General features: G+C 42.2%; 1 protein-coding gene across 3 annotated transcripts in view; it reads right to left on the bottom strand.

Annotated features, from left to right (window-relative positions):
• Nucleotides 1-27,015, bottom strand: part of znf827 (zinc finger protein 827) — a 224,708-nt gene extending 197,693 nt beyond the window's left edge. For 2 of the 3 annotated variants that reach the window (XM_039750211.1, XM_039750209.1), the window contains exon 1: nucleotides 26,585-27,014. In XM_039750211.1, coding sequence (XP_039606145.1) covers nucleotides 26,585-26,627 — 43 coding nt within the window. In that variant the 5' untranslated portion in view covers nucleotides 26,628-27,014. Of the gene's footprint in view, nucleotides 1-26,584 lie in introns of all 3 variants that reach the window. The other variant, XM_039750210.1, reaches the window with a different exon arrangement.
• Nucleotides 27,016-27,740: the final 725 nt, after the last annotated feature.

Genomic DNA, 27,740 nt, shown 5'->3' on the forward strand with positions numbered 1-27,740 from the left:
TCTATAATTTGCTTGAATATTCCAGTTGATTTTGCGACTTCTCTCATTTCGCTATGCATCAAAGTTCGCCTGCGGTACCGATTTATTTGCGCGAATCCAAGAAACACGCAGCGGGCCCGAGGGGGACGGGGCCTTCCTCACTCACACACCAGCTTCGAGGCGTGTGCCTTAACTCCGCTTAGCTAGCGAATGAGAGAACAATTTAATTCAACTTTATCTGAAATTTAAAATAAAGTGTTACTTAGGTCTTCATGAGTTTGAGTCCGGATATTCTCTTAAGTGTCTGCCACATTAAAAAGAGAGATTGAAATTTAGATTGTGGATCGTGTGTTAAAAGGATCGTGATATGATTTTTTGGAAAGATCGGCCGTCTCTAATTTAACTAATGAAGTTTTCAAATTTATGTAGGATTCATTAAACTTTGGCGAGCTATTTGGAAAGGGGTTGCGAGCGATGTGTTGGAGACCCCTGCTCTAGATCATCTGCCAATTTGGGTTTTCAGTCCCTGTCTGCCTTCTTCACCCTGGCATAACACCCCATGAGAAAATGAACATTTCTGTTAATTACTCCACTTTCATCAATTTACTGGACTGATTTTGGTTCTCTTTGCGTATGGTGCCTGCTCTTGACCAGCCCGACAGTTTACAGTCTACAAATGACAAACAGATTACAAAAAAGAGCAGATGACCCCCAACAGATAACCCTCCACTGCAGAAGAGGAGAGTCTAACGGCGTGGTGGTGTAACAGAAAGAAAAAAAAAGTCACATCAAGGGGTAGCAGACACCCAGGATTTGAAGAGTGGTACAGATTCAGGGCAGTCTCCTACAGATTTGCCAGCTGCCATATTAACAACAATATAAACGGCTCAAGGTGGACCAGATTGTGAGAAACACACCATCAGTTGTGGTCAGCACAGTGGTTAGCACTGCTGCCCCAAGGGACCTCATGTCAGGGCTTTGAAACCTGTGCCAGAAGGTCTGTATGGTGTCTGCACATTTCCGTCAAGCCTTCTTAGAAAGCCGAGGCTGGGGGGCTGCCAGTTAAACAAGGCCTGTTAAAGACCGCACATCTTTGTATGATTTTGAACTATATAAAAATCAACTGTTGTTCTTGTATTGGGTTATCCTTGGTTATTCCATTTTTTTTTTCTTCCTTCAGTACTATTAGGATAACTGCCAACTCTAAATCGGCCCATTTAAATATGACGGACTCTTCTTCAGTAGCTATTATAATTTTTTATATAGATGTTTGCTATTTTTTGACAGGACTTCTTCAAAAGAGTTTTCTCTTTCACCCTAAACTGGATTAAAAGGTTTTCTGAATGTTATTGCTATGAGATATTAATTACTCCAGAATTTACCAATAAGAACAACAAGGAGTTTTGTTCAAGAATACACAGAGAGACAGAAGTTTCTACTGGCAGTGAAGTCAGATGTAGAAATAAGCAAGTTTGGGGGAATCACAAAAGGGTACGCGTCTGTGTGTCTATCCAATGGCAATGTCACTGTCAATCCAACAGATGGTGCCTCACAAACATTTTTAGTAATAAAATGCCTTGCCTTCTCATTTCAACAGATGGTGCATCACATACATTAACAAACATGCTTTTATGAATCAAACACCAAAAAGCATATAACAGAGATACAGTATATGCACTGTATTTGTCATTCAAACAGATGACACATCACAAACATTAACACTGCTTTTACAAATTCCATACTGAATGGCATATAAAACAGATGTATACATTGCATTTTTCATTCCAACAGATGGAGCATCACATACATTAACACTGCTTTTATGAATCCCTTACCAAATATAACAGAAACCTATGCCTTGCATTCGTCATTCCAACAGATGGCGCATTGCAAACATTAAAACTGCTTTTATAAATCCCACACCAAACGACATATAACAGACATATATATGCATTTGACTTGTCATTCCAACAGATGGCGCATCACAAATATTAACACTGCTTTTATGAATCAAATGGCATACAACAGAGGCAAATGCACTATTTGTCATTAAAACAGATGCCACATCACAAACATTAACATGTTTTTTGCTAATCCCATACTGAATGGCATATAAAATAGATATACACATTAATGGTGCATCACAAACATTAACACTGCTTTTATGAATCCCATACCAAATGGCACATAGCAGAGTCATATGCATTGTATGGTGCACTGCAAAAGTTAACATTGAGGTCTACTGCGATTACTTTGATTTCAAACCGTCTTGTATGGACAGCACAACTTGATGACTTTATAAATACACAGAATTTAAAATAACATTGCAGGAGAAATAAAGCAATGAACTGTTTTCATAAATGAATATTCAACGAATTATAAATACAAAGCTAAAAAAGTCTCAACGTTTAAAAATCTCCATTTTTATTCAATGGCAATAAAATGTCACTTTGCAAATAAAAAAATCTGTAATAATCTGTGGTGACTATTTTCAAACCATACAATTGGGGCTATAGGCAGACAAATAAAGAAGGCCCTTTAACTCAATAAAGACAAATCTAATGATAATAAAAGGCGCTATAACTTTGTAAAGGCAAATCTAAATACCAATAATAACAACCAGCAACCAATAGTAATTGGATATTCATTGTAATCTCTGCAGCAGTGCTAAAGTTTGACATGAACCATCTGTGGGAATGCATTTTATTGGTACATGCATTTGTATGTATATGTATTCCAATGGAGGGCACATTGCAAATGTTAGACCTGCTGCAGAAAATTCCACAACATCCCACACACATGTATTTTTACTAAAGTATTATGAAATAACGGACTTCAGGAAAAAATTTTTGTGAACTAAAATGGAATACGGCCAGATGCGAATGAGCATTTGAACTGCAGACCTGTTACATTTACATTCATATGAACAACTGCAGTGCCTCGGGATTATTTAGCGGCAGGCCATGGGACTCCTTGGGGAAACTGACCTTCTGCGTGTTAAAGCATCTTAGAAATGCACACTTACTTGGCATATTCTCTTGCTGGAAACGCTTTCACTCCCTTTGATCTTTAGTTGTACTCGTCTGTCAGTGAACTTTGTACTGTCGATTTATCACGTGACACGCAATGTTAGCCAATCAATAAGCAGTTACTCGGCTGGACCTGCGACTAGTGAAGGGCTGGGGAGGTCAAGTTCAAGTTCTTTATTGTCATTGTAGAACACAACAAAGTTACTTTTGCGACAACCCCAAGGTGCATTTAAAATCCAAGATTTCAGAGATCAGAGATAAATAACAATGCAATAAATAAATACATACAAAAAAGAACTAAAAACAGAGTAATTGTACAAAATAGGTTCAAAGTATTAGCAGGATGCCACATACAATGTTAAATGTCCAAGTAACCAGGACAGATTATTATTGCACATGTTAATAGACAGCATATTACACATTACCTACAAAACGTATTGTACATGTTCAATGAAAACCGACCTCCGACTGAGGAGATATCGGAGAGTTCAACAAGTTTATAGCAGTTGAGAGGAAGCCATTTTGCAGTCTATTTGTACGGAGTGATCTGAAGCACCTGCCTCATTGGAGCAGCTTAAACAACTTCTGTCCTTGATGTTTTTAACCCTTCTCACTCAGCGACTCTTGTGTAGATGTTCAAGTGTTGGAAGTTCAGTGCCAGTAATCTCCTATGTCATTTCTAAGGACCCGCTGCAGGGCTTTATTGGCCGCTTTGATGCAGCTGTTGTACCGAGCTGTCATGCAGTTAATCAAAATGCTCTCTATGGTGCGTCTGTAAAAGTTGACCACAAGCTTCTGGGGGGGAGGTTCGCTCTCCTTAGCCTTCTCAGAATGTAGAGAGAGGCGTTGTTGTGCTTTGCCTACCACCACAGAAGTACTGTCAGCCCAGGAGAGACTCTCTGTAATGGCGACTCCTAGAAACTTAAAGTTGGAGACTCTTCCCCACAGCCTCAGGGTGTTCCGTTTCAGTCAAGCGTTTCCCAGAAGTGATTTATGTAACAATATTTTAATAATTTACTAAAAACACATTTGGGACATTTTGAACATATGACTGGATGGCATCTCATGTGGATTACATGACACGAGAAGAGAGACATTTTTCTTATGAAAGTTTTGATGTTGTTTGCCGTCATCCAGCATACTCTCTATGAACGGCTATACTATAAGAAACGCTATGTGTTCTGCATTAAAACAGGACATTAAAATTTTCCTGGTCATCACTACGAACTACATAGGGTAAGTGACATATAATAAAATGCAAATTTCAGATGGAATATTCCTTTAAATCCACAACTCGGGAATGAACTGGTGTCTTGTTGTCAACAGTCAACGCACCAGCATGCAAACTTCAGGTGGAAGTGAAACTTCAACCAGCTCTGAAATATGAAAGGACGTACCAAGAAAGACTTGCTGTCTTTTATGGACACGTCGTTTACGGTTTCTCAGGTATTATGTTTGTTCTGCTACTTTGTTCTTCCAGCCATCCATTATCCAACCCGCTATATCCTAACTACAGGGTCACGGGGGTCTGCTGGAGCCAATCCCAGCCAACACAGGGCGCAAGGCAGGAAACAAACCCTGGGCAGGGCGCTAGCACACTGCATGGCACAAGCACACCCACACACCAAGCACACACTAGGGACAATTTAGGATCGCCAATGCACCTGACCTGCATGTCTTTGGACTGTGGGAGGAAACGCAGACAGATATGGGGAGAACATGCAAACTCCACGCACAGAGGACCCGGGAAGCGAACCCGGGTTTCCTAACTGCGAGGCCTGCTGCCCTACTTTGTTCTTTCAACATTTATTTACACTGCAAATCCTTCTATATAAAAGCGGAGTGAGTGCTACACAGGTGCGGAGTTTCACACACGCCCCGTCCATTTTGAAATGCACGATGGGATTTGTAGTTTCGTTTTTTCCAGGTAAAAGATGATTTTCTACTCCAGACTGTGCGAGTAGCAGAGTTTCACACACGCCCCGTCCATTTTGCAATGCACGGTGGGATTTGTAGTTTCGTTTTTTCCAGGTAAAAGATGATTTTCTACTCCAGACTGTGCGATATCTTCTTCTTCTTTCTTACTACATAAAAGCGGTCGGGATTGTCCTTCCGTCCCGTGCATGGAAAGCGTAGCGGTATTCCACTTATCACAGACTTACTACTTGCAGCTTGCGGTACGAAGCAACATGATGTGAGCAGAGTTCTGGTGCTCTCATCGTTCCCTTGCTTTTGTGCGCGATGCGCTGTAAAAAGAGACAAAATGATGTCTCTGGAAATAATTAATGTTGATGGAGTACAAATGCCTCACCGCGTAGTCAATGTCAGGGGGGTTCAAAAGGGCGACCTCAATGTAGAAAAAAAGTTTAAATCTCATCACAAAAATAACAGAAACTACGAGTATTGAAGTAATACCGCTCAAATGCAATATAACCAAATGAATGAGTTTGTACAAAATATCAAATTGATCAACATATTGAATTGCCTTAAGAAGTGGTCAACTTAAAAGTCGGTCACCTTAAACGGCGGGTCAGCCTAGTTATTTTATACTTTGTGATTTTTTTTATTCACTTCTATTTTCTGTTCCTTTCTGAAACTATCCCATGTAAGACACTATGCTTCATGATTAATGGATGTGCATGCAGCCGAGGAGTGAGTAAAGCTTCATTCAGTTCAGTTCAGTTCAGAGAGAGGAGTGAACCTTCCACCACATCCAGGCGGTTCAAAACTAGGAGAAGGTGAGGTTAATCAGGAACTAGATGTTCCTGCAGCTCCGCCTGCACAGTACTCAAACTGGACAAACTTTAAAAAGCAATTAAAAAAAATGTAATAATTTGTATTGAGAAGAATTTCTATTGATAGCCGTCGTATCCGAGGGCCCCTTGATATACAATATTTTTGGTTTTGCTATCAAGGGCGAGGATGCAGCTGTGACCTCTTTGGCAAAAATGTAAAAAGTTGGCGAGGTATCTCTGGCTGAGCAGAAGGTCGGTGCACTCCAACGTCAAACGTTGCCACTGTAGCTCAATGTGTTAAGCTCTGACGGGAGAGCATCCCCCGCGTGGGGAGAAGAGCACGCGGCCGTGATATCTCACCTACCCTCTAAAACACATGTAGCTCTGATCTCTCTCTCTCACACACAAATGTCAAACGTTACTCTTTAACAAATCACTATAGGGTGGTCCAGATCTAATTATGCAGACCCAGATTGTCTGGATGACTCTGATTTATGTGGGGACGATTCTTCATGTTGTCAGTTTGCACACTTCTTGATGGTCTGGGATTTTTCAGGCGATTTTCTATGTAATAAACTTAAGTTATAGCGTAATGAAAATTGCATAATTAGATTTGGATCACCCTATAGATGATAATGTCTGCTGAACAAACAGGTATCGCTAGCTAAGCAGTGGCAAGGTACGCTCCTACATGTGGCGAGAGGTAGAGCAACTCAGTGGCTGGCGTGTGAGTGAGGAGGGCCGATCCAGATAACTATAGGCTAGTAAGCTTAACATGCATTACAGGAAAACTGATGGAAGGAATTATTGATTGAGAAACACCTGGTAAGAGCAGGAGTTTTACCGAATGATTGAGGAAGGTCGTGTTTGAATAAAATGCTGGAATTCTATGAGGAAGCAACTAAAGGATACGATCAAAGACAAACACATGATATTATTTATCTTGACTTTCAGAAAATATTTGATAAGGTGCTACATGAGATGTTGGGCATCAAACTAAGAGAAGTGGGAGTTCAGGGTGTGGTGTGTAGACGGGTGCAGGATTCTCTCAGACACAGGAAGCAGAAAGTGATGGGGTGAGGAACCTTATCGGAATCAGGTGAAGTTAAGAGAGGAGACCAGCAGGGGTCAGTGCTGGGGCTGCTGCTATTTTTAACATAAATAAATGATTTGGATAGAAATATAAATAAAAGCTAGTTAAGTTTGTAGATGATATCAAGATAGGTGGATTGGCAGATAATCAAGAATCTGTTGAATCATCACAGAGGGACTTGGACAGCAGACATGCTTGGGAAGGTCTGTGACCGATGAAGTTTAATGTAAGTAAATGTAAAGAATTACAAGCCGGGAGTAAAAATGTGAAGTTTGAATACACAATGGGAGGTCTAAAAATCAAAAGTCCACCTAATGAGAAGGATTTAGGAGTCGTGGTGGACTCGACACTATCAACTGCCAGACAAGCCATTAAGAAGGAAAACAGAATGTCAGGTTATATAGCGCCTTGACATGTGGAGTACAAGTCACAGGAGGTGCTGCTCACTGGTGAGACCTCATCTGGAGTCCTGGGTGCAGTTTTGGTCTATGGACTACAAAAGGGACATAGCAGTGCTAGAGAAAGTCCAGAGAAGAGCGACTTGGATGATTCAGGGCTACAGGGGATGAGTTATGAGGAAAGATTAAAAGAGCTGAGGCTTTACAGTTTAAGGAAAATAAAATGTAAGTAAATGTAAATTGTTAAACATAGGAAAGAAAAATGTGAGGTTTGAATACACGATGGGAGTCTAAAAAATCAAAAAGTCCACCTTATGAGAAGGATTTAGGAGTCGTAGTGGACTCGTCACTATCGACTGCCAGACAAGCCACTAAGAACACTAACAGACTGTCAGGTTATATAGCGCCTTGACATGTGAAGTACAAGTCACAGGAGGTTCTGCTCAAGCTTTATAACACACTGGTGAAGCCTCATCTGGAGACCTGGGTGCAGTTTTGGTCTATGGACTACAAAAGGGACATAGCAGTGCTAGAGAAAGTCCAGTGAAGAGCAACTTGGCTGATTCAGGGCTACAGGGGATGAGTTATGAGGAAAGATTAAAAGAGCAGAGCCTTTACAGTTTAAACAAAAGAAAATGTAATGTAAGGAAATATAAATTGGTAAACATAGGAAGGAAAAACGTGAGGTTTGAACACACGATGGGAGGTCTAAAAATCTAAAAGTCCACCTTATGAGAAGGACTTAGGAGTCATAGAGGACTTGACTCTATCAACTGCCAGACAAGCCATTAAGAAGGCTAACAGACTCTCAGGTTATATAGCGCCTTGATGTGTGGAGTACAAGTCACAGGAGGTTCAGCTCAAGCTTTATTACACACTGGTGAGGCCTCGTCTGGAGTCCTGGGTGCAGTTTTGGTCTCCAGGCTACAAAAAGGACATAACAGCACTAGAAAAGGTCCAGAGAAGAGCGACAAGGCTGATTCAGGGCTACAGGGGATGAGTTATGAGGTAATATTAAAAGAGCTGAGCCTATACAGTTTAAGCAAAAGAAGATTAAGAGGTGATATGATTGAAGTGTTTAACATTATGAAGGGAATTAGTCCAGTGGATTGAGACGGTGACTTTAAAATGAGTTCAGCAACACGGTGTTCACAGTTGGAAACTTGTAAAAGGTAAAAATTTCACACAAACATTAGGGATTTTTCTTTATAAAGAGAACCACAGACATAAGTGACCAAGTAGTATGGTATACATTAGGACTTTAGGAAATCTCAAAGCTTAACCTGATGTTATGTTAGACGAATGAAGTGGACAGGACTGGCGAGCTTTGCGGAGCTGAATAGCCTGCTCTCGTCCAGATTGTTCTAATGTTCTGAAAACACAGTTCAGCTCCTGGTCACCATAGTATCGTCCATCATCACCTGTAAATGAAGCTGGGTGTGGACTGTGAATCTTCATCAAGTCCTGACACATGAGTGGACCTGCATTGCAGCCACAAACACCCAATTCAGTCCTGCCTGGTCAAAAAGGTTACACTCTTGCCTCAGTTATAAATGGACCCACATAAAGATTTCTGGCTTTAACGAAGCTTAACCTTCAGTTCTATGGTTTGATTATTTGGGAAACACTCCTGTTCCAAAGGTTCTCTGGAATGGACAGGGGTCCCAGAAGGAAGTGGTAAGGACTTCCAACATCCAAGGCACCCTCCATTTCCTGTATTGTATTACGAAGCAGAATTGTTTCTGTGCAGGCCTTATCTTGGTAAAGAATGCAGGAAGGAGCTCAGAGTTGTTCATTTGATTAGCTCTTGTGCTCCTGACTCCCCTTTTTGGTTTTGTGGGCTTGGTCATGGAAATGGGGTTTGATTACCCTCATATTCATGGCTTCTCTTAGGCCCTGAGAATGGGTTAGGCCCTGAAGTTGCAGCCTTCTTGCCTGTAAGCTTCCCTTCCAGCCTTCTGTGTTTAATCAGTTGTTTTTGTTTCTAGTAAAATGCATCTTTTTGTTATCTTGATTTAAATATCTGCCCCACACCACAAGGAGGTAAGGTTGAGTGAGTTCATCACTAGACAAATTTACACCTACACAAAGGAGGTCCATTCTCCTTTGAGGATTTAGGGTGTACTCACACTGGCATTTTGTTCCATGACCAAACACATTTCTCGGCATGCAACCCCGCAAACTCTGGTTCGTTTGACTACTGTGATCGCTCCGTACCATGCCCTGGCCCTCTTGGAAGAGGTGGGCCTGAGCACAGTTCAGTAGCATTCAGGAACAGTGTGATCGCTAAATATGCCCGAATGACGTCAATGATGCGACAAGTCAGATAGTGCAATTCTCATTTCATTTAATAGCTTTTGAGATAAAAACAGGTGTTTATTTTCACCTTATATGTGAACGTGAATTGTAGTTGGCGAGAAAAGCTGTAAATTCCTCCTTTAACATCATTTGTCACCATAAAAATCTTCTCGGACGTGCAGCACGATTAACAGCAACACTCAATAAATCTGTATGAGCGTAGAACGTTATCCTGCCCTCCACGACTCCGAAACAACCATAAAATAAGAAAAATCATTTTGACGTGCATGCTGTCACACAGTGTTCATATCCTGCTTTGGATTCACACAAAGCCTTCTGATCATGACGAAAGCGTGCCCAGGCCCAGAACGTTATGCACAGTGGGAGTGCAGGCCATCGGGGAACAATCGTGGTTGGGCACGGTACTGACCAAAGGTGCCTAGTGTGAGTACACCCTTAAAGACCTGGCATTGTGTCCTCAGTCATGACAGGTACTTACACCTGTCCACGGTGACACTTATGAGTCTCTGCCCTTAATAATCATTTTCTACTTTTTTTTTTTCCCCAGCCTCTAGTGAAGTCTTAGAAATGATTAATTTTGTGTCATGCCACAAAGAACATTTCCAGCATCATTGATTAATTACTGCAAGTTCTGATTAAAAGTTCCACTCTCTTGTTAATTCTATGGGTGCCACCATTTTATGAACTTTGGGGCTAGGACATTGTTCCTAGTTGTAGGTAAGAGGGCCCTGCATGATATTTGATGTCAGTAACGTGATTCTATTTCTTGCCAGGTCAACACACAGGTCAGTATCCGAAAAAAAATAAATACACAACGTTTTCTAACATACATGTCTTTGTGTTTCTGCTTACAGATATTTGTGATTTCTTTAGACTACAGATTTTCCATTACATTTTGACCTTTGGTGTACAGTTTTGACTGTGAATCCTGACTGCGTCTTGTTTCATTAACCCGGTCCCATGTGTTCCAATATTTCTCTCTGCTCATTTCGCTGGCAGAACAGTAGCGGATGTATGTAGCCTTAAGACTATGATGGAGCCCGATTTCAGCTCCTAAGGTCTAAAAGAACAAGTGTCCACTCCCTATAAGGCTAGATAATATAGGGTGGTCCAGATTTAATTATGCAATTTTTATTACGCTATAAACTTAAGTTATTACATAGAAAATCACCTGAAAAATCCCAGACCATTGACATGTGTGCGAAACTGACGACATGAAGAATCGTCTTTGCGCCAAACTGGAATCGTCCCCGCATAAATCAAAGTCATCCAGACGATCTGGATCTGCATAATTAGATCTTTACCACCATGTACACAAGTCAATGACCCTGCATTCAGACATCATGGACCGCTGAATCTGCTTCATCTACCCTGTTGTGCCAAGCCAGCATTCATGCACATCTTAATCCTCTGCTGCACAATTGTGCACCTCTGCACCACACTCTGCACTCTGGACCGTCTCTTGGGACTATCCAGCAAGATATCATTAACACAGGTTTGAATTGGGTTCCCCTTGGAGTTCGGACCACACTTAAATATGACAGAAAATTGAGGCGTCTGACCACTACCATTTACTATTTTCTTTTTCCCACAGCCTGCATTAATGCACACCTCCCTGCTCTGCCGCAAAATTGCGCCTCGCTTCTACACCGCACTCTGCAAATCTGTAAGAGGAGACTCCTCTTTGGGCTATTCAGCTCGATGTTCGAAAAGCAGTGTGGGCCCCTTGATGATTCAAGCTAGATTTAACATGTATATTAAAAGTCAGACTGTAGACGATACTCCTTGGAGTTCCAATCATGTGGTACTTGAAAACTACCATTTATTTGTGGTTCCAAAATTAACAAAATGCTGCTATCATACCACATCAAAAATTGTGATAGAGATAGAGATAGAGATAGAGATAGAGAGGATTTATTTCCCGGGGGCAAATTTGACTTTTTTATTCAGGAAAGCTGAGGTTCAATAAGCCAGAAAACACTAAGATAGATAGATAGATAGATAGATGCGAAAGGCACTATATAAAAGATAGATAGAGGTGAAAGGCACTATATAATAGATAGATAGATAGAGGTGAAAGGCACTATATAATAGATAGATAGATAGATTTATTTCCCAGGGGCAAATTTGACTTTTTTTTTTACAGAATCTCAATAAATAAATACAGAAACACACTATGGTGTGAACACACACTAGAATGACTAAAAAGGAAGAAAAAGTTAAGATCTTATGGTCCCAGTGAGGCGCTATACAGGCATAATGCTGTGGGTATAAACAAAGCCCCTTGTCACTTTTCTTGACACACTTATGCTGATTAATTCGTCTGCTGAATCTCCTCAGTGTTGGTGTGTCAGATGAACGATGCGCAACATTGTTCATAATGGCACTCAGTTTTGTTTTCATTCTCCCCTTTGCTACCACCTCCAGGGGGTCCAGACTAGTGCCACCCAAATTCCTAAGCCTTTAATCAGCTCTAAACCAAGTAGCATCCATGTAGTCAAACTCGTTCACCAACTTTCACACTCAAGGTGAATGAGTCTGTGTCCACAGTTTTTAGTGGTGAGAATATCTGCTTTTAGCTTGAACAGGCCACTAAAGAAGAATTGTGCATGTGGATGAACCAGCATGTAACCCTGAGGCTCAAGTGTACCCGCGTGTTATCTTGCCATCTTAAATCAATCTGGCTCCCAGTCCAGTGATTCTATATTCCATCATCATTCATGAATGAATCTACATGCTGCCCTGAGGTGCCAGTGGCAATACTATCCAACTGCATAATCAGAGCACCATACGTTACCGCAGATCTACACCAGCAGTTAAGGTTAGGGTTTAATATGGTTAGAGTGTAGGGGTTAGTTAATGTTAAGGTTAGGTGTTTAAAATTCATAAAATTCGCCGATGACACGACTGTGGTGGGTCTCATCAGCAACAACAATGTGGTTAATGGACTGGTATAAAGCCAAAAGCCCGTCTCTGAATGTAGACAAAACAAAGGAGATGATAGTTGACTTTAGGAAGACTAAGAGTGACCATCTGTCACTGAACATTGACGGCTCAACTGTGGAGGTCGTCAATAGCACCAAATTCCTGGGTGTCCACCTGGCAGAGAACCTCACCTGGTTACACAACACCAGCTCTTCAGCCAAGAAAGCCCAGCAGCGGCTCTACTTCCTGCGTAGGCTGAAGAAAGCCCATCTTCCATCAGCTACTCTAACAACATTCTACAGGGTGGTCCAGATCTAATTATGCAGATCCAGATCATCTAGATGACTTTGATTTATGCGGGGATGATTCCAGTTTTGTGCAAAGACGTCATGTCGTCAGTTCGCACACTTCTCGATGGTCCGGGATTTTTCAGGTGATTTTATATGTAATAAACTTAAGTTATAGCATAATGAAAATTGCATAATTAGATCTGGACCACCCTATACGGAGGAACCATAGAAAACATCCTGAGCAACTGCATCACTGTCTGGTTTGGAAATTGTACGGTCAGGGATCGTAAAGCCCTACAACAGATAGTGAAGACAGCCGAGAAGATCATTGGTGTCTCTCTTCATTCATCATGGACATTCACACCACACGCTGCATCCGCAAAGCCACCAGCATTGTGAATGATCCAACACACCCTTCACATTCACTGTTTACACTCCTACCATTGGGAAAAAGGTACCGAAGCATTCGGGCCCTCACCACCACAATGTGTAACAGTTTCTTCCCCCAAGCAGTCAGATTCCTGAACACTCATGGTCCGGTCTGATATCTGATATATGTGGTCTGTTCTGCAGTGTTGCACATGTTTACACATTTCACTCACACACACCTTGTTATACATTATGTATCTTTTTGTTATGTGTTGTGGATTCTTTGTTGTCCTGTGTTCTATGTAGCACCATGGTCCTGGAGGAACGTTGTTTCGCTTCACAGTATGCTGTACTACTGTATATGGATGAAATGATAATAAATATTCTTGAACTTGAACTTTTGACTTGTGATGAGCTATAAACATTTATTACCAAAATGCTGGTCTAGACATGCGGTGAGGTCACTTCTGCCCTGAAACTGCCGGCATAGACCTGCAGTGACGTATGGCGCTGTGGCTCTGCAGGTTGATGCATCTCGTCAGTGAAGCTTTGTCCTATCTTCAGAAAAGGCTGTACCTGCTTCCAAAACATGTAAATCCATTGAGCCAAGCAAGTTATTGCATTAATTTTTATAGGGCACTCTACAGTGAGCGCAGGTTCAGAGTGCTGATCAGCCATGACAGTTCAAAATGGACCTCCCAGTACTGATACTTGGCATCCAACTATTGCACCTGACTGAAGCTTCCTAACTGGTCACTAGCCCTGTACTCTGTCCAGTCATTTAAGGACCACCATGCAGTGCTAATTTTCTTCCAGCCCTGTAGCATGTAGTATCATCATCATGGCAGAATGCTGAGCTTGGCAAACCAGTTCTTAAATAACTTTCTCCATCGCCTCCACATGGAGAACTCCCAGATGTTCCCAGTCCATTTAGGAGATTCCTGGACCTTTGGGTTTTCTCCCTGTTGGCCATGACTTGTAAACACACCAGGTCACCCCAACTACACGAATAAACCACCACTCTTGTTCCATTGGGCAGCAGTTCTACTCAGAGGTCCTTCTGTATCAACCAACTGCATTAACTGAGCAAGGACAGCATCCCCATAAAAGAACCTCACAATGGCCATTTGTTCTTGTGATCTCATTCTTTCAGTTACCAACTTGCATTTGTTACCTTATCTGACAATCTATACTAATAAAAGGCAAAGCCCTCACTGACTGACTGAATGACTGACTCACTCACTCACTCATCACTAATTCTCCAACTTCCCGTGTAGGTAGAAGGCTGAAATTTGGCAGGCTCATTCCTTACAGCTTACTTACAAAAGCTGGGCAGGTTTCATTTTGAAATTCTACACGTAACGGTCATAACGGTCGACAACGTCCGCCATGTTGAACTTTCTTATTTATGGCCCCATCTTCACGAAATTTGATAGGCGGCTTCCCTGCGCTAACCGAAACTAATGTACATACATATTTCGATGGTATGACACCACTGTCGGCCGCCATATTGAACTTTCCAACGTCACTAATTTTCCAACTTCCCGTGTAGGTAGAAGGCTGACCCCATCTTCACGAAATTTGGTAGGTGGCTTCCCTGCGCTAACCGAAACCAATGTACGTACTTATTTCGGTGGTATAACGCCACTGTCAGCCGCCATATTGAACTTTCCAACGTCACTAATTCTCCAACTTCCCGTTTAGGTAGAAGGCTGAAATTTGGCAGGCTCATTCCTTACAGATTACTTACAAAAGTTAAGCAGGTTTCATTTTGAAATTCTACACGTAATGGTCATAATGGTCGACAGCGTCCGCCATGTTGAACTTACTTCTTTATGGTCCCATCTTCACGAAATTTCGTAGGCGGCTTCCCTGCGCTAACCGAAACCAATGTACGTACTTACTTCGGTGGTATGATACCACTGTCAGCAGCCATATTGAACTTTTCAATGGTCTTTGTTACTTATGGGCCCATCTTCAAAAAATTTGGTACGCGGGTTCCCAACGCTAACTGAATCCTACTTACGCATATATATCGCCTATAGCCTGCAGCTCGGTCACGTGTGGGGCGTTGGTCCCCATCCCAACGCCTCCCACGTTGTTGGCTGCCTGCCTATATAAGGTCGTCCGTCGCTCAGGTCTCTACATTCCCTTCCTTGCTTCGCCACGGGATTCTCGTCTCCCTACTGATAACTACAGCCTTTTTATTTAATCCACGGCTTTTTCGCTGTTTTATTGTTCGTTTATTACGATTATAGTTATTGTGTAGGTATTTTAGACTTACTTTACATTGTTCAGGTACCCATTTCCTTTATCATTCCAACCGTACCCCCATTACATGTCTATCGCGGTGATCACCATCGATCAAAGAACTGTCACTTACCGAGTGATTAAGTATCTTTTCCATTCTCTTTGTTACATATTGCACGGCCATATCAGGCTCACTCTTGATATCCGGAGGAACATTGTGTCTTATGTATTGAATGACTGGGACAGGTTCAAGGTGTGGACTGATGACGGTACAGGAGATAATTAAACTACACAGGAGCACTAGAAGAGTGAAATGCTTAAGCCCTTCACCTATGGTTCTGCATGTGAGTTGATGGCTGCCGGTAAATTGTTCGGTTGTCACTTTCAAGTGTACTTACTGAAATGGCCAAATATTTTACACCTTTTGACAACCGCCAATGCCTCTTAAACATCTTAGATTGACAGGTGACGATTTCAGTAGTGGACACTTTGATGTTTAGAAATGTTTAAACTCTCAAAAGCTGGATGTGAAGTTATCGATGAAACCGGTTGTGTGCTTACAACGCTTGACAGATGCCGAATGTCTCTTCAACACAAGTCCTACAAATACTGTCGTAATTGAAACAAACCATAAAACTCATACTCAAGAGTAAGCTCAGCGTACAGCTTGGTCATGTTACAACCGGAGGACTGAACTCACAATGTGGTATACAGAGAGATCCTTAACAAATAATTATTGGTATAGTATCTCTCAGTTCAAAAAGGTTTAATTTTCTTCTTAATAAAAATTTTAAGGCAGTACTTAGCCACTGCGAAGCGCGGGTTTTTTGCTAGTGGAGAATATAAAACAAAAGCTTTGTTGGAGGATTTTGCACTTTTTTATTGCATAACGTAACATTCTACTTATCCCTCTTCAGGGTCATGGTAGGCCTCAGCCTATTCTGAACAGCACAAGGAAGAAATCAAAACGAGACAGGGTGATTATACAAACACAGGGACTACACACCCACACTCTGAATTTTGGAATTATCAGTTAATTTAATCAGCATGTCCTTGGGGATGTGGAAGGAAAAATTTGACAACCCAGAGAAAAATCCACACAGACACAGATAGAACAAGCAAACTCAACAAGGATAAAGTCTGACCACAGGATCTGTGAGTTTTCAGCACTCAAACTGTACCCACAAGACCAGGGAGGGCTTCATCACTCTGTTGGCCATGTGAAGCACACTGGTTCACTAAATGATTTTCCACCAACTCTGTTCACTGAACCAGAACTCAGGCATCACCAGTGAACTGGCCTGCTTTCAATTCCGACATTCTGTTCTCTGCTAGGACAGGTCACCCAAATGACATCCGGTCCCCAGCAGTGAGCACATCTACAGTGAATCCAAAAAGTACTCTGACCGTGCACTTTCTGAATACTTTATTGGGTTGTGGATTTCATTTTAAATGAATACATTTGCTGATTCTGCCCATCAATCTACACTCAATAACCCAAAACGACAAAAAGAAAGGTTTGCAAAACTATTATAAAAAAAAAAAATCCTGGAGAGAAACAGAAGGGCGTCGAGACGTGATCTTCACGTTAAGATCAAGGAAGACATTTAAAAGAAGCCGCGAGATGAAAGAGATTGGCCACAGAGCATCTCGCAGGGACCTCAAACATGAGACTTTGTGCCAAGAGACTGACCCAGGACCGTCTCGCCATGACGTAGAATATGAGATTCTTGCAAGACACGCCCTACTTACAACCAATATCAAATAAGCCAAAAGACAGCAAAGCATTCAGTCGTCTAAACGATTCGAGTACACACAGACCCAGGGCTCTCAGCGCATATAAAGCGTATAAGGACAGTACGTTATAAATGAAACGTCGACGAGTAAGCAAAAAAGGCGGCAAAGCGGAGAAAAGAGACTCAAAAGCTTTGGAAAGAAGAAAAGAGCAAAAAAGAAAAATCGAGGTGCAAATTCTGAAAATAATGAAAGTAATTATCAGCTCGGAACAAGTGGAATTGGAAAAAAAAAAAAAAGCACCTCCAATCGAGCTCAGAATTAAAAGACAAAGAGTAAAAGACAAAGTAGAACTTCATAAAGACATTCACAAACGTCGGTGCTAAACACATGCAGAGCAGGTTAGAGATTACGAAAGCAGTGGAATTCGAAAGGGTCAAAAAAAAAGTTTGCGCGATACACGTGTGGAGAAAGTTAAAGGATATGAAAGTAAGAAAATTAGAAAGTATAAAAAAAAAAAAGAAAGTAAAGATCGCAGGAGTGCAAACAAACAAACTGCCTCATTTAACTATGCACCTGTTGAACTCTGGTTTTGCACAATAATCACTGCACTATTGCACCTTAACATTTAATTCTACTTTATTCACATAATTGTATGTATTTATTACGTTCTACTATACTGTTATCTTTCAATCTACGACTTTTTGTTAATCAAGCTGATATTCTTCTAACTTTGTAGAGTTTTTGATAAGCGGATCAGGATGCATTTCACTGGGCGTTGTCCTGTATAACAATGCATGTGACAAATAAAGAATCTTGAATCTTGAGAATTTCAAAAACGGAGTTTACCTCACATGCATTTATTGGTTACTTCGTTAAAAAAAAAGATTAACTGCTGATGATGTCGATCGTTTTGTCTGTGCTGAAATTCCAAACAGAGAAAGCTATCCTGAATTATGGTACAAAGTCATTAAACACAAGTCTCACTGACCTCATTAAAAAGATTCAGCATATTGGGACTCGCAAGATTCCAAATCTTGTTTTTACAGACGTTCTGAAATAAAAGTGAAACTAATGAAATAGCAACAATTCAAAGAAAACAAAAAATCTTAAAAGCATAAATCCGGAAAACCAAATACGGGGGTTGGCGAGCGAAGCGAGCAGGGGGCAAAGCCCCCTAGTTGATTAAAAATCAAAAACTGAAATCTCTCATTCCTATAAGCATTGAGGCCTTTAATTGAGTACTTTGTAGAAGCCTGTTGGGCAGCATTTATAGGTTCCAGTCTTTTCCAGTTAGTTTTACACCAGAATTTGGGAGGTTGATCCCATTCTTCCCAGCAGATCCTTTCAAGCTCCATTAGATCAGATGGGAAGCCTCTGTAAATTACCATCTTCAGGTCTTGCCACTCATGTTCACATGGGGTTTAAGGCCGGGCCTTTCAAGGACAGTCACTATTGTGCTGAAAGGTGAAGTGTCGTCCCAGTCTGCGATGGTGTGCACTCTGGAGTAGGGCCTCTCTGTATTTGGATGGATGGATGGATAGATAGTGTAAAAGGCACTATATGATAGATAGATAGATAGATACTTTATTAATCCCAAGGGGAAATTCACATAATCCACCAGCAGTATACTGATACAAAGAAACAATATTAAATTAAATAGTAATAAAATGAAAAAAATAAAAATAAAATTAATGTTAGCATTTACTCCCCCGGGTGGAATTGAAGAGTCGTATAGTGTGGGGTCTCCTCAGTCTGTCAGTGGAGCAGGATGGTGACAAAAGTCTGTCACTGAAGCTACTCCTCTGCCTGGAGATGACACTGTTCAGTGGATGCAGTGGATTCTTCATGATTGACAGGAGTTTGCTTAGTGCCCGTCGCTCTGCCACAGATGTTAAACTGTCCAACTTTAATCCTACAATAGAGCCTGCCTTCTTAACAAGTTTGTCCAGGCGTGAGGCGTCTTTCATCTTTATGCTGCCACCCCAGCATAAATTGGAAAAAAAAATTTACACACACCACCGCGTAGAAGAGGACACTCGCCACAACCGTCTGGTAGAACATCTGCAGCATCTTACTGCAGATGTTGAAGGATGCCAGCCTTTTCAGAAAGTATTCATCCTTCCCTCAATTTTTACCAGTCTCCCTTTCCCTGCAGCTGAGAGACACCCCATACCACGATGCGGCCACCACCTGCTAATTCACAGTGGGGTTAGGTATTAGACAGGTGATTAGCACTGCCTGGTCCTCACCAGACATAGTGCTTGGAGTTCTGCCCAAACAGTTCAATGTTTGTCTCATCAGATCACAGGACCTTTTCCCTCTCACGCTTTAAGAGACCTTTAAACTGTTATTTGCCCTTATTTGCCTTTGACTGCCTAGCCCCTCAACCATAAATGTCCAATTAATAGAGTGCTGCTGTTATGGTCATCTTTTCGACAGGTTCTCCCATCTTAGAAGAGGACATCTGAAGCTCTGTTACAGTGACCATTGGGTTCCCAGTCTCCTGACCAATGCCCCTCTTGCCCAGTTACACACTGGGCCAACTCTAAGAAGAATCCTGGTGGTTCCAAACTTCTTATTTTTCACAATTCCCCTGGGAACACTTAAATCATCAGAAATGGCTTTATCCTCACCACAATTAAATCCTAGAGGTCTACAGAGAGATCCTTGGACTTCAAGACTTGGCTTTTTATCCCGACATACAGTGTGAATTTGTTGGGACATCAGTCAAGTCTCAATGGGAATTCAAGCAAACAGGAGGCGCCAGAGTGCAATTTGGAGGGCCACAGCAAAGGGTCCGAGTACCTCTATGAAAGAGAAATTTCAGCTTGTTGTTTTAATTTGTAAACCTTTCTGCAAATACAGTGCATCCGGAAAGTATTCACAGCGCATCACTTATTCCACATTTTGTTATGTTACAGCCTTATTCCAAAATGGATTAAATTAATTTTTTCCTCAAAATTTACACACAACACCCCATAATGACAACGTGAAAAAAGTTTACTTGAGGTTTTTGCAAATTTATTAAAAATAAAAAAACTGAGAAATCCCATGTCCATAAGTATTCACAGCCTTTGCTCAACACTTTGTCGATGCACCTTTGGCAGCAATTCCAGCCTCAAGTCTTTTGAATATGATGCCACAAGCTTGGCACACCTATCCTTGGCCAGTTTCGCCCATTCCTCTTTGCAGCACCTCTCAAGCTCCATCAGGTTGGATGGGAAGCGTCGGTGCACAGCCATTTTAAGATCTCTCCAGAGATGTTCAATCAGATTCAAGTCTGGGCCACTCAAGGACATACACAGAGTTGTCCTGAAGCCACTCCTTTGATATCTTGGCTGTGTGCTTAGGGTTGTTGTCCTGCTGAAAGATGAACCGTCGCCCCAGTCTGAGGTCAAGAGCGCTCTGGAGCAGGTTTTAATCCAGGATGTCTCTGTACATTGCTGCAGTCATCTTTCCCTTTATCCTGACTAGTCTCCCAGTTCCTGATGCTGCCACCACCATGCTTCACTGTAGGGATGGTATTGGCCTGGTAATGAGCGGTGCCTGGTTTCCTCCAAACGTGACACCTGGCATTCACACCAATGAGTTCAATCTTTGTCTCATCAGACCAGACAATTTTGTTTCTCATGGTCTGAGAGTCCTTCAGGTGCCTTTTAGCAAACTCCAGGCGGGCTGCCATGTGCTTTTTACTAAGGAGTGGCTTCCGTCTGGCCACTCTACCATACAGGCCTGATTGGTGGATTGCTGCAGAGATGGTTGTCCTTCTGGAAGGTTCTCCTCTCTCCACAGAGGACCTCTGAAGCTCCCCTCCTGACTAAGGCCCTTCTCCCCCAATCGCTCAGTTTAGATGGCCGGCCAGCTCTAGGAAGAGCCCTAGTGGTTTCGAACTTCTTCCACTTACAGACGATGAAGGCCACTGTGCTCATTGGGACCTTCAAAGCAGCAGACATTTTTCTGTAACCTTCCCCAGATTTGTGCCTGGAGACAATCCTGTCTCGGAGGTCTACAGACAATTCCTTTGACTTCATGCTTTGTTTGTGCTCTGACATGAACTGTCAACTGTGGGACCTTCTATAGACAGGTGTGTGCCTTTCCAAATCAGGTCACATCAACTGAATTGACCACAGGTGGACTCCAATGAAGCTGCAGAAACATCTCAAGGATGATCAGGGGAAACAGGATGCACCTGAGCTCAATTTGGAGCTTCATGGCAAAGGCTGTGAATACTTATGTACAGGTGCTTTCTCAGTTTTTTTATTTTTAATAAATTTGCAAAAATCTCAAGTTAACTTTTTTCTCGTTGTCATTATGGGGTGTTGTGTGTAGAATTCTGAGGAAAAAATGAATTTAATCCATTTTGGAATAAGGCTGTAACATAACAAAATGTGGAAATAGTGATGCGCTGTGAATACTTTCCGGATGCACTGTATGTTTTCATAATTTCATTAGGGGTTACTGAGTGTAGACTGATGGACAAAAATGGCAGATTTATCCACTGAAAATAAAATCAACAACATAATAAAGTGTGAAGAAAGCAAAGGGATCTGAATACTTCTATGAATGAGAGATTGATTTTTTAAATTGTTTTGCAGATTCTTCTAAAAAACATTTTCATTTTGTCATCAATCAGTGGTTCTCAAGCTCAGTCCTGATGGCCAGCCTGTGACTGCAGATTTTTGTGCCAAATCATTTCTTCTCTTGATTGGACTCATACCTTAACTAAGTAGGCCATTGTTTCCTAATAATAATAATACTTTACATTTATATAGCGTTTTCTCACTACTCAAAGTGCTCTCCACACAGGTGTCTTTTATTGCATCCATTCAAAAATGAAGTACTGATTATGCCATATTTTATTGAAGGAAGTACTGAAGATTCGTTTTTTTTCCCTATTTTATTTTTTAATGCTCTGATAACTTAGACAATTAGGTATTAACTACTGTAGCTGTGTAAGCCCGTGCTATAAAAAGCCTGGGGTCCTAGAAACTACTGAAATCATCAGAAAGAAACATTAAAATGTAGAGATGTCAGGTAATTGAAAGGAACTACTCTGGGTGTCTCTCTCCTAGGAAGTTTTGTTTTGCAGACGTGTTTGCATCACTTGTGCATTAGAGGCTAAGCGACTTTGTCTTTCTTCTGAGGTTTTGTGTTGCCGACGCGCTGGCCTCGCTTGTGTTATTAGAGGCGAAGCAAGTTTTCTGTTTCCTCGGACATGGAGCCCTTACCTCGACACCACCTCTCACTTCCGGGCCAGACAGACACACACACATACATCTACGAACAGACATTTATATATATGACAAGCACACAAGTGTAACACAGAGGAGCAATAGAAGAAAGGGCAGAGTGGGATCTTTTTCCTTCAAAGTGGGTAGTGACATGCTTCCTATCTTCTATAACTCTGGGATGTCCAGACTATGATGTGTTGAGATGGTAACATCACATCAAGAGAGGGCCATTGAATCAACAAGCTAAACAGGCAGGCTCAGTTATGGGGTGAACTCTGGACCCCCTGGAGGAGGAGGAGGAGGTGGTGGTGGTGGTGGTGGTGGTGGAGCAGAGAATTAAAACAAAACTAAGTGACATTATGAACAATGTGGCACATCCTCTCTCCAAGGACTTTCAGCTAACAAATTATTCAATAGACGTGTGTCACAAAACGCTGCGGTGGGCGCCTTTATACCAAAAGGCAATACGCCTGTATAGCACCTCACTGGGACTGCCAAGAAAAAAGTTTTCTTTTTAATTTTCTTCTTTTTAGTCATTCTGTTGTTTGTACTGTATATATATTTATCTGTCTATTTAGATATTAAAGAGCTTCTGTAAAAAGCCAAATTTCCCCTGGGGGACACAAAGTTCTTTCTAAGTGGGTAACACTAAAGTAGTTCCTTTCAGTGCCATTTGTGCTGGGGTCTGCACTGTTCATGATTACCTGTGGGATTCGGATTCATTTAAGAAAGCAAACTCCTCAGAAAAAGAAGACTTAAAAATTAAAAGAAAGTAAGGACTTGATACAGAGGAAAAAGTAAATATGTATTGATTTCCTGTTTGTGTGTATGTGTGTGTATGCATCTAACACTATTCTCTTTTTCAAAATGCACAATAAAAAAGGTGTCAGCTAATTAAACAATGAGATCCATTGAAGGTAACTACAACCGAATGATTTAGAAATGGGTTGGAACAAAAACCTGCAACCACAGGGACAATTCGAGACTGAACTTGAGAACCACTGGTGTCAACCGATGGTCGACAAAAGTATCATTTCAAATTAGATGTACAACACAACATAGTGTGCAGAATGTGAAGGGGACTGAATACTTTGTATGTATACAGTGGGATGCAAAAGTTTGGGCAACCTTGTTAATAGTCATTATTTTCCTGTATAAATCGTTGGTTGTTACGATAAAAAATGTCAGTTAAATATATCATACAGGAGACACACACAGTGATATTTGAGAAGTGAAATGAAGTTTATTGGATTTACAGAAAGTGTGCAATAATTGTTCAAACAAAATCAGGCAGGTGCATAAATTTGGGCACCGTTGTCATTTTATTGATTCCCATACTTTTAGAACTAATTATTGGAACTCCAATTGGCTTGGTAAGCTCAGTGACCCCTGACCTACATACACAGGTGAATCCGAGTATTTAAGGGGGTCAACTGTAAGTTTCCTCCTCCTTTAATTTTCTCTGAAGAGTAGCAACATGGGGGTCACAAAACAACTCTCAAATAACCTGAAGACAAAGACTGTTCACCATCATGGTTTAGGGAAGGATACAGAAAGCTGTCCCAGAGATTGAAGCTGTCTGTTTCCACAGTTAGGAACATATTGAGGAAATGGAAGACCACAGGCTCAGTTCAAGTTAAGGCTCGAAGTGGCAGACCAAGAAAGATTTCGGACAGACAGAAGCGACGAATGGTGAGAACAGTCAGAGTCAACCCACAGACCAGCACCAAAGACCTACAACATCATCTTGCAGCAGATGGAGTCACTGTGCATCGCTCAACCATTCAGCGACTTTACACAAGGAGATGCTGTATGCGAGAGTGATGAAGAGGAAGCACAAACAGAGCCGCTTGAGGTCTGCTCAAGCACATTTGGACAAGCCAGCTTCATTTTGGAATAAGGTGCTGTGGACTGATGAAACTAAAATGGAGTTATTTGGGCATAACAAGGGCGTTATGCATGGAGGAAAAAGAACACAGCATTCCAAGAAAAACACCTGCTACCTACAGTAAAATATGGTGGTGGTTCCATCATGCTGTGGGCTGTGTGGCCAGTGCAGGGACTGGGAATCTTGTCAAAGTTGAGGGACGCATGGATTCCACTCAGTATCAGCAGATTCTGGAGACCAATGTCCAGGAATCAGTGACAAAGCTGAAGCTGCGCCGGGCTGGATCTTTCAACAAGACAACGACCAAACACTGCTCAAAATCCACTAAGGCATTCATGCAGAGGAACAAGTACAACGTTCTGGAATGGCCATCTCAGTCCCCAGACCTGAATAGAATTGAAAATCTGTGGTGTGAGTTAAAGAGAGCTGTCCATGCTCGGAAGCCATCAAACCTGAATGAACTTGAGATGTTTTGTAAAGAGGAATGGTCCAAAATACCTTCAACCACAATCCAGACTCTCATTGGAACCTACAGGAAGCGTTTAGAGGCTGTAATTTCTGCAAAAGGCAGATCTACTAAATATTGATTTCATTTCTTTTTTGTGGTGCCCAAATTTATGCACCTGCCTGATTTTGTTTGAACAATTAGTGCACACTTTCTGTAAATCCAATAAACTTCATTTCACTTCTCAAATATCACTGTATGTGTCTCCTGTATGATATATTTAACTGACATTTTTTATCGTAACAACCAACGATTTATACAGGAAAATAATGACAATTAACAAGGTTGCCCAAACTTTTGCATCCCCACTGTACATTTCTTGGCTGTGCAAACGTTCCTCAGTCATGACAGCAGTTATCACCTACATGCAGTTCTGCCTGGTGACCATGCCCCTGTCCAGCTCGAAACAGGTCACTGTTTACCCTGAAAAACAAGCACTGTAGCTTGCAACCATCACTAAATAAACCTGCCCAGAGTTTGCTCCTTCACTACCTGCCACTGCTTCAGTCTGATAAATGAATAAACCAGTCCGGTAACTGAATCAGTATCCTGCCCATAAGAGAGAACTGCTGAGACATGTGGACCACTGGTTAAATTGGGATCAACTGGAAAAAAAACAAAAAACTCTTGCATCTTCCTCTTTATCTATAGCTTACATTCTGTTGACCTTCGCAGAGGTGTGCCTCCCCTGCCAAATCCATACAGGGAGTGTGAAGTACACATGGGATCTGTCACCAGCAAGCTCCTCTCCAAGAAAATAATAAGCGAAATGGAGCGTGCCTACGTGTGGCCCCACCGAGCTCGAACAATGAGATCTGCCGAACTCAAGAAGCCTGAGCGACTACCTTTGGGGGCCCCCTAGCGGCGACACGAGCAAACCCCCCCATTTCCCACTTCGCTTTGCAGATGAAGAAGGAAAAAAAAAAAGCGGCGACGGAACAGCGCGTGCAGGGTCAGAAGGAGAAACGTTAACGGACGACTCCTGGTGTGGGTGGCAATCCATCGGCGCAGCCAGCCAGCCAGCTCCCTCCCGCCTCCCTTTTCCATCTGGGTCTCTAGGGCACGAGTGTCACCTCGCCGGATCGCCATCGATCGCTATTTGTCTGCCACAACGCGGACACAGAAAGGGGAGGCAGCCCTGAACTTCAGGTGACCGACCATGGCTTTGACACAGATGAACCCGACTGAAGTGGGAGGGGTGGAAAAAAATACCTCATCGTTAAAAAATCCCAACCTCCTAAGCCCCCTTTCCTCGACCGCCCAGGACCCCACTAAAGAAAGTTAGGCGTTTGGCAAGCGAAGTTGGCGGTTGGCTTTCGGAGCGGTTACGATCGCAGCTTAGGCACCGAAGCCCGAGTCTAGCCTGGCTCGTCTGATCCGAGTGACCCTTCGTTTCATTGCGGCCACATTCTCGAGTTCCTCCCCTTTCGGAGAGGGAGAGCGAGACACACAGACACGCGCACTCTCTCTCTCTTATATACACACACACACACTCACTCTCTCTCTCTCACTCCACACCCCCTCCTCCTCATGGCTGCGGATTCACGAAACCGCTCGGCGACAATGTTGCCGTTGACTTCCTACCGATACGCGGTTGAGCGCAACCTTTAGGGGAACGGGAGCTCTCGATCGATCAGTCAGCGGCGCGGCGGACGGGGGCTAGCGGTGCGCTCGAAAGCTTCTCCTCGCCAACATGGCTGCCTAGCCCAAACGGGAGAAATCACCTCCGCCGTGCCTTTGTCCGTTTCACCTCTTTAACCCTAAACTACTGCGCCAAACACCCAGCGAGCCACCGGAAAAAAGGAAAAGCAGAAAAAAAAGCAGAAATGGACTTACGTGAAGGCAGGCGCTTGGGCTGCTCCTGCTTCCTCCTGGGCATTTTCACCCCTGTTTAATTACATGCTCCTCCGTGTTTTAGGGATAAGGTGAAAAAAGATGTTCTCCATGGAAATGATGTGCGAGTGTCTGATGGCAGGGACTTGTCGTGCACCTGGCTGTCCCCGGGTTTGGAGTGTGCAGTGGGTAGCGGGAGCAGCGGCAGCAGGAGGAGGCGGTGGTGGTGCTGGTGTTGCTGTGTCTTGACTATGGCTGCTCTCTGTGTATGTGTGTGTCTCCGAGCCCCTAACTAACACTAATGCAGGGATCAAAGGGCAGCAACAGCAGAGCACACACACACACACGCACGCGCGCGCGGCAACGGGAGCGCGCGCCAGTACGTACAGCGGGGAGCGCGCGCCCAACAGCAAAGGGACTGTGGCAGAGTGAGGAGGCGCGCCACGCCGCGCTGCGCTCCGTGCCACACGCGGGGGTAAAAAGGGGCGACACGGAATTAGAGGTGGGCGCTGGAAATGCGGAAGCTCCATACGCCGTTTATTTAACGGTTAGGGCGGGGGCCGGCGAATTGAAAAGGCACTATATATATATATATATATATATGCAACTGTGAATCGACCAGCCTATAAATCGCACTCTATTCATCTCATTATTTCCAGTCCAAGGCTCAATTTAGTATGTTTAGTTAATTTAAATGTAAATCCCGATTCATTGTTTTTATATGGTTTACATCTAAAATCCATTATTTTTAATAAAACGGTAAAACTTAATCCCAATTTAGTGAGTACTTTTAAATTTCACTTGTGCTGGAAAAAGGCACAATATATAAAACCGCGAATCGCCCAACCTATAAAGCGCTTTCCATTAATCTAATTATTTCGAACCTGCATCCAGATTTATTCATTTTGGCTAATTTAAATGTAAAATCTGATTAATTATTTTTACCTCATTTAAATCTAAAACCCAATTTATTGTTTTTAATGAACTAAATCCCAACTTACTCAGTCCTTTTTAAAGTTCACTTGTCCGGAAAAAGGCACTATATTAAAGTGTAAATTAACCAACCTATAAATTGCTGTTTATTCTAATTATTTTGAAATCAAAGTCCCACTTTATTATGCTCTGATTGAATTACTTCTTCATTATTGTTAATTAAGTC

Source organism: Polypterus senegalus, chromosome 4 (assembly GCF_016835505.1).
Source record: "Polypterus senegalus isolate Bchr_013 chromosome 4, ASM1683550v1, whole genome shotgun sequence".
Taxonomy (NCBI): Eukaryota; Metazoa; Chordata; class Cladistia; order Polypteriformes; family Polypteridae; genus Polypterus; species Polypterus senegalus.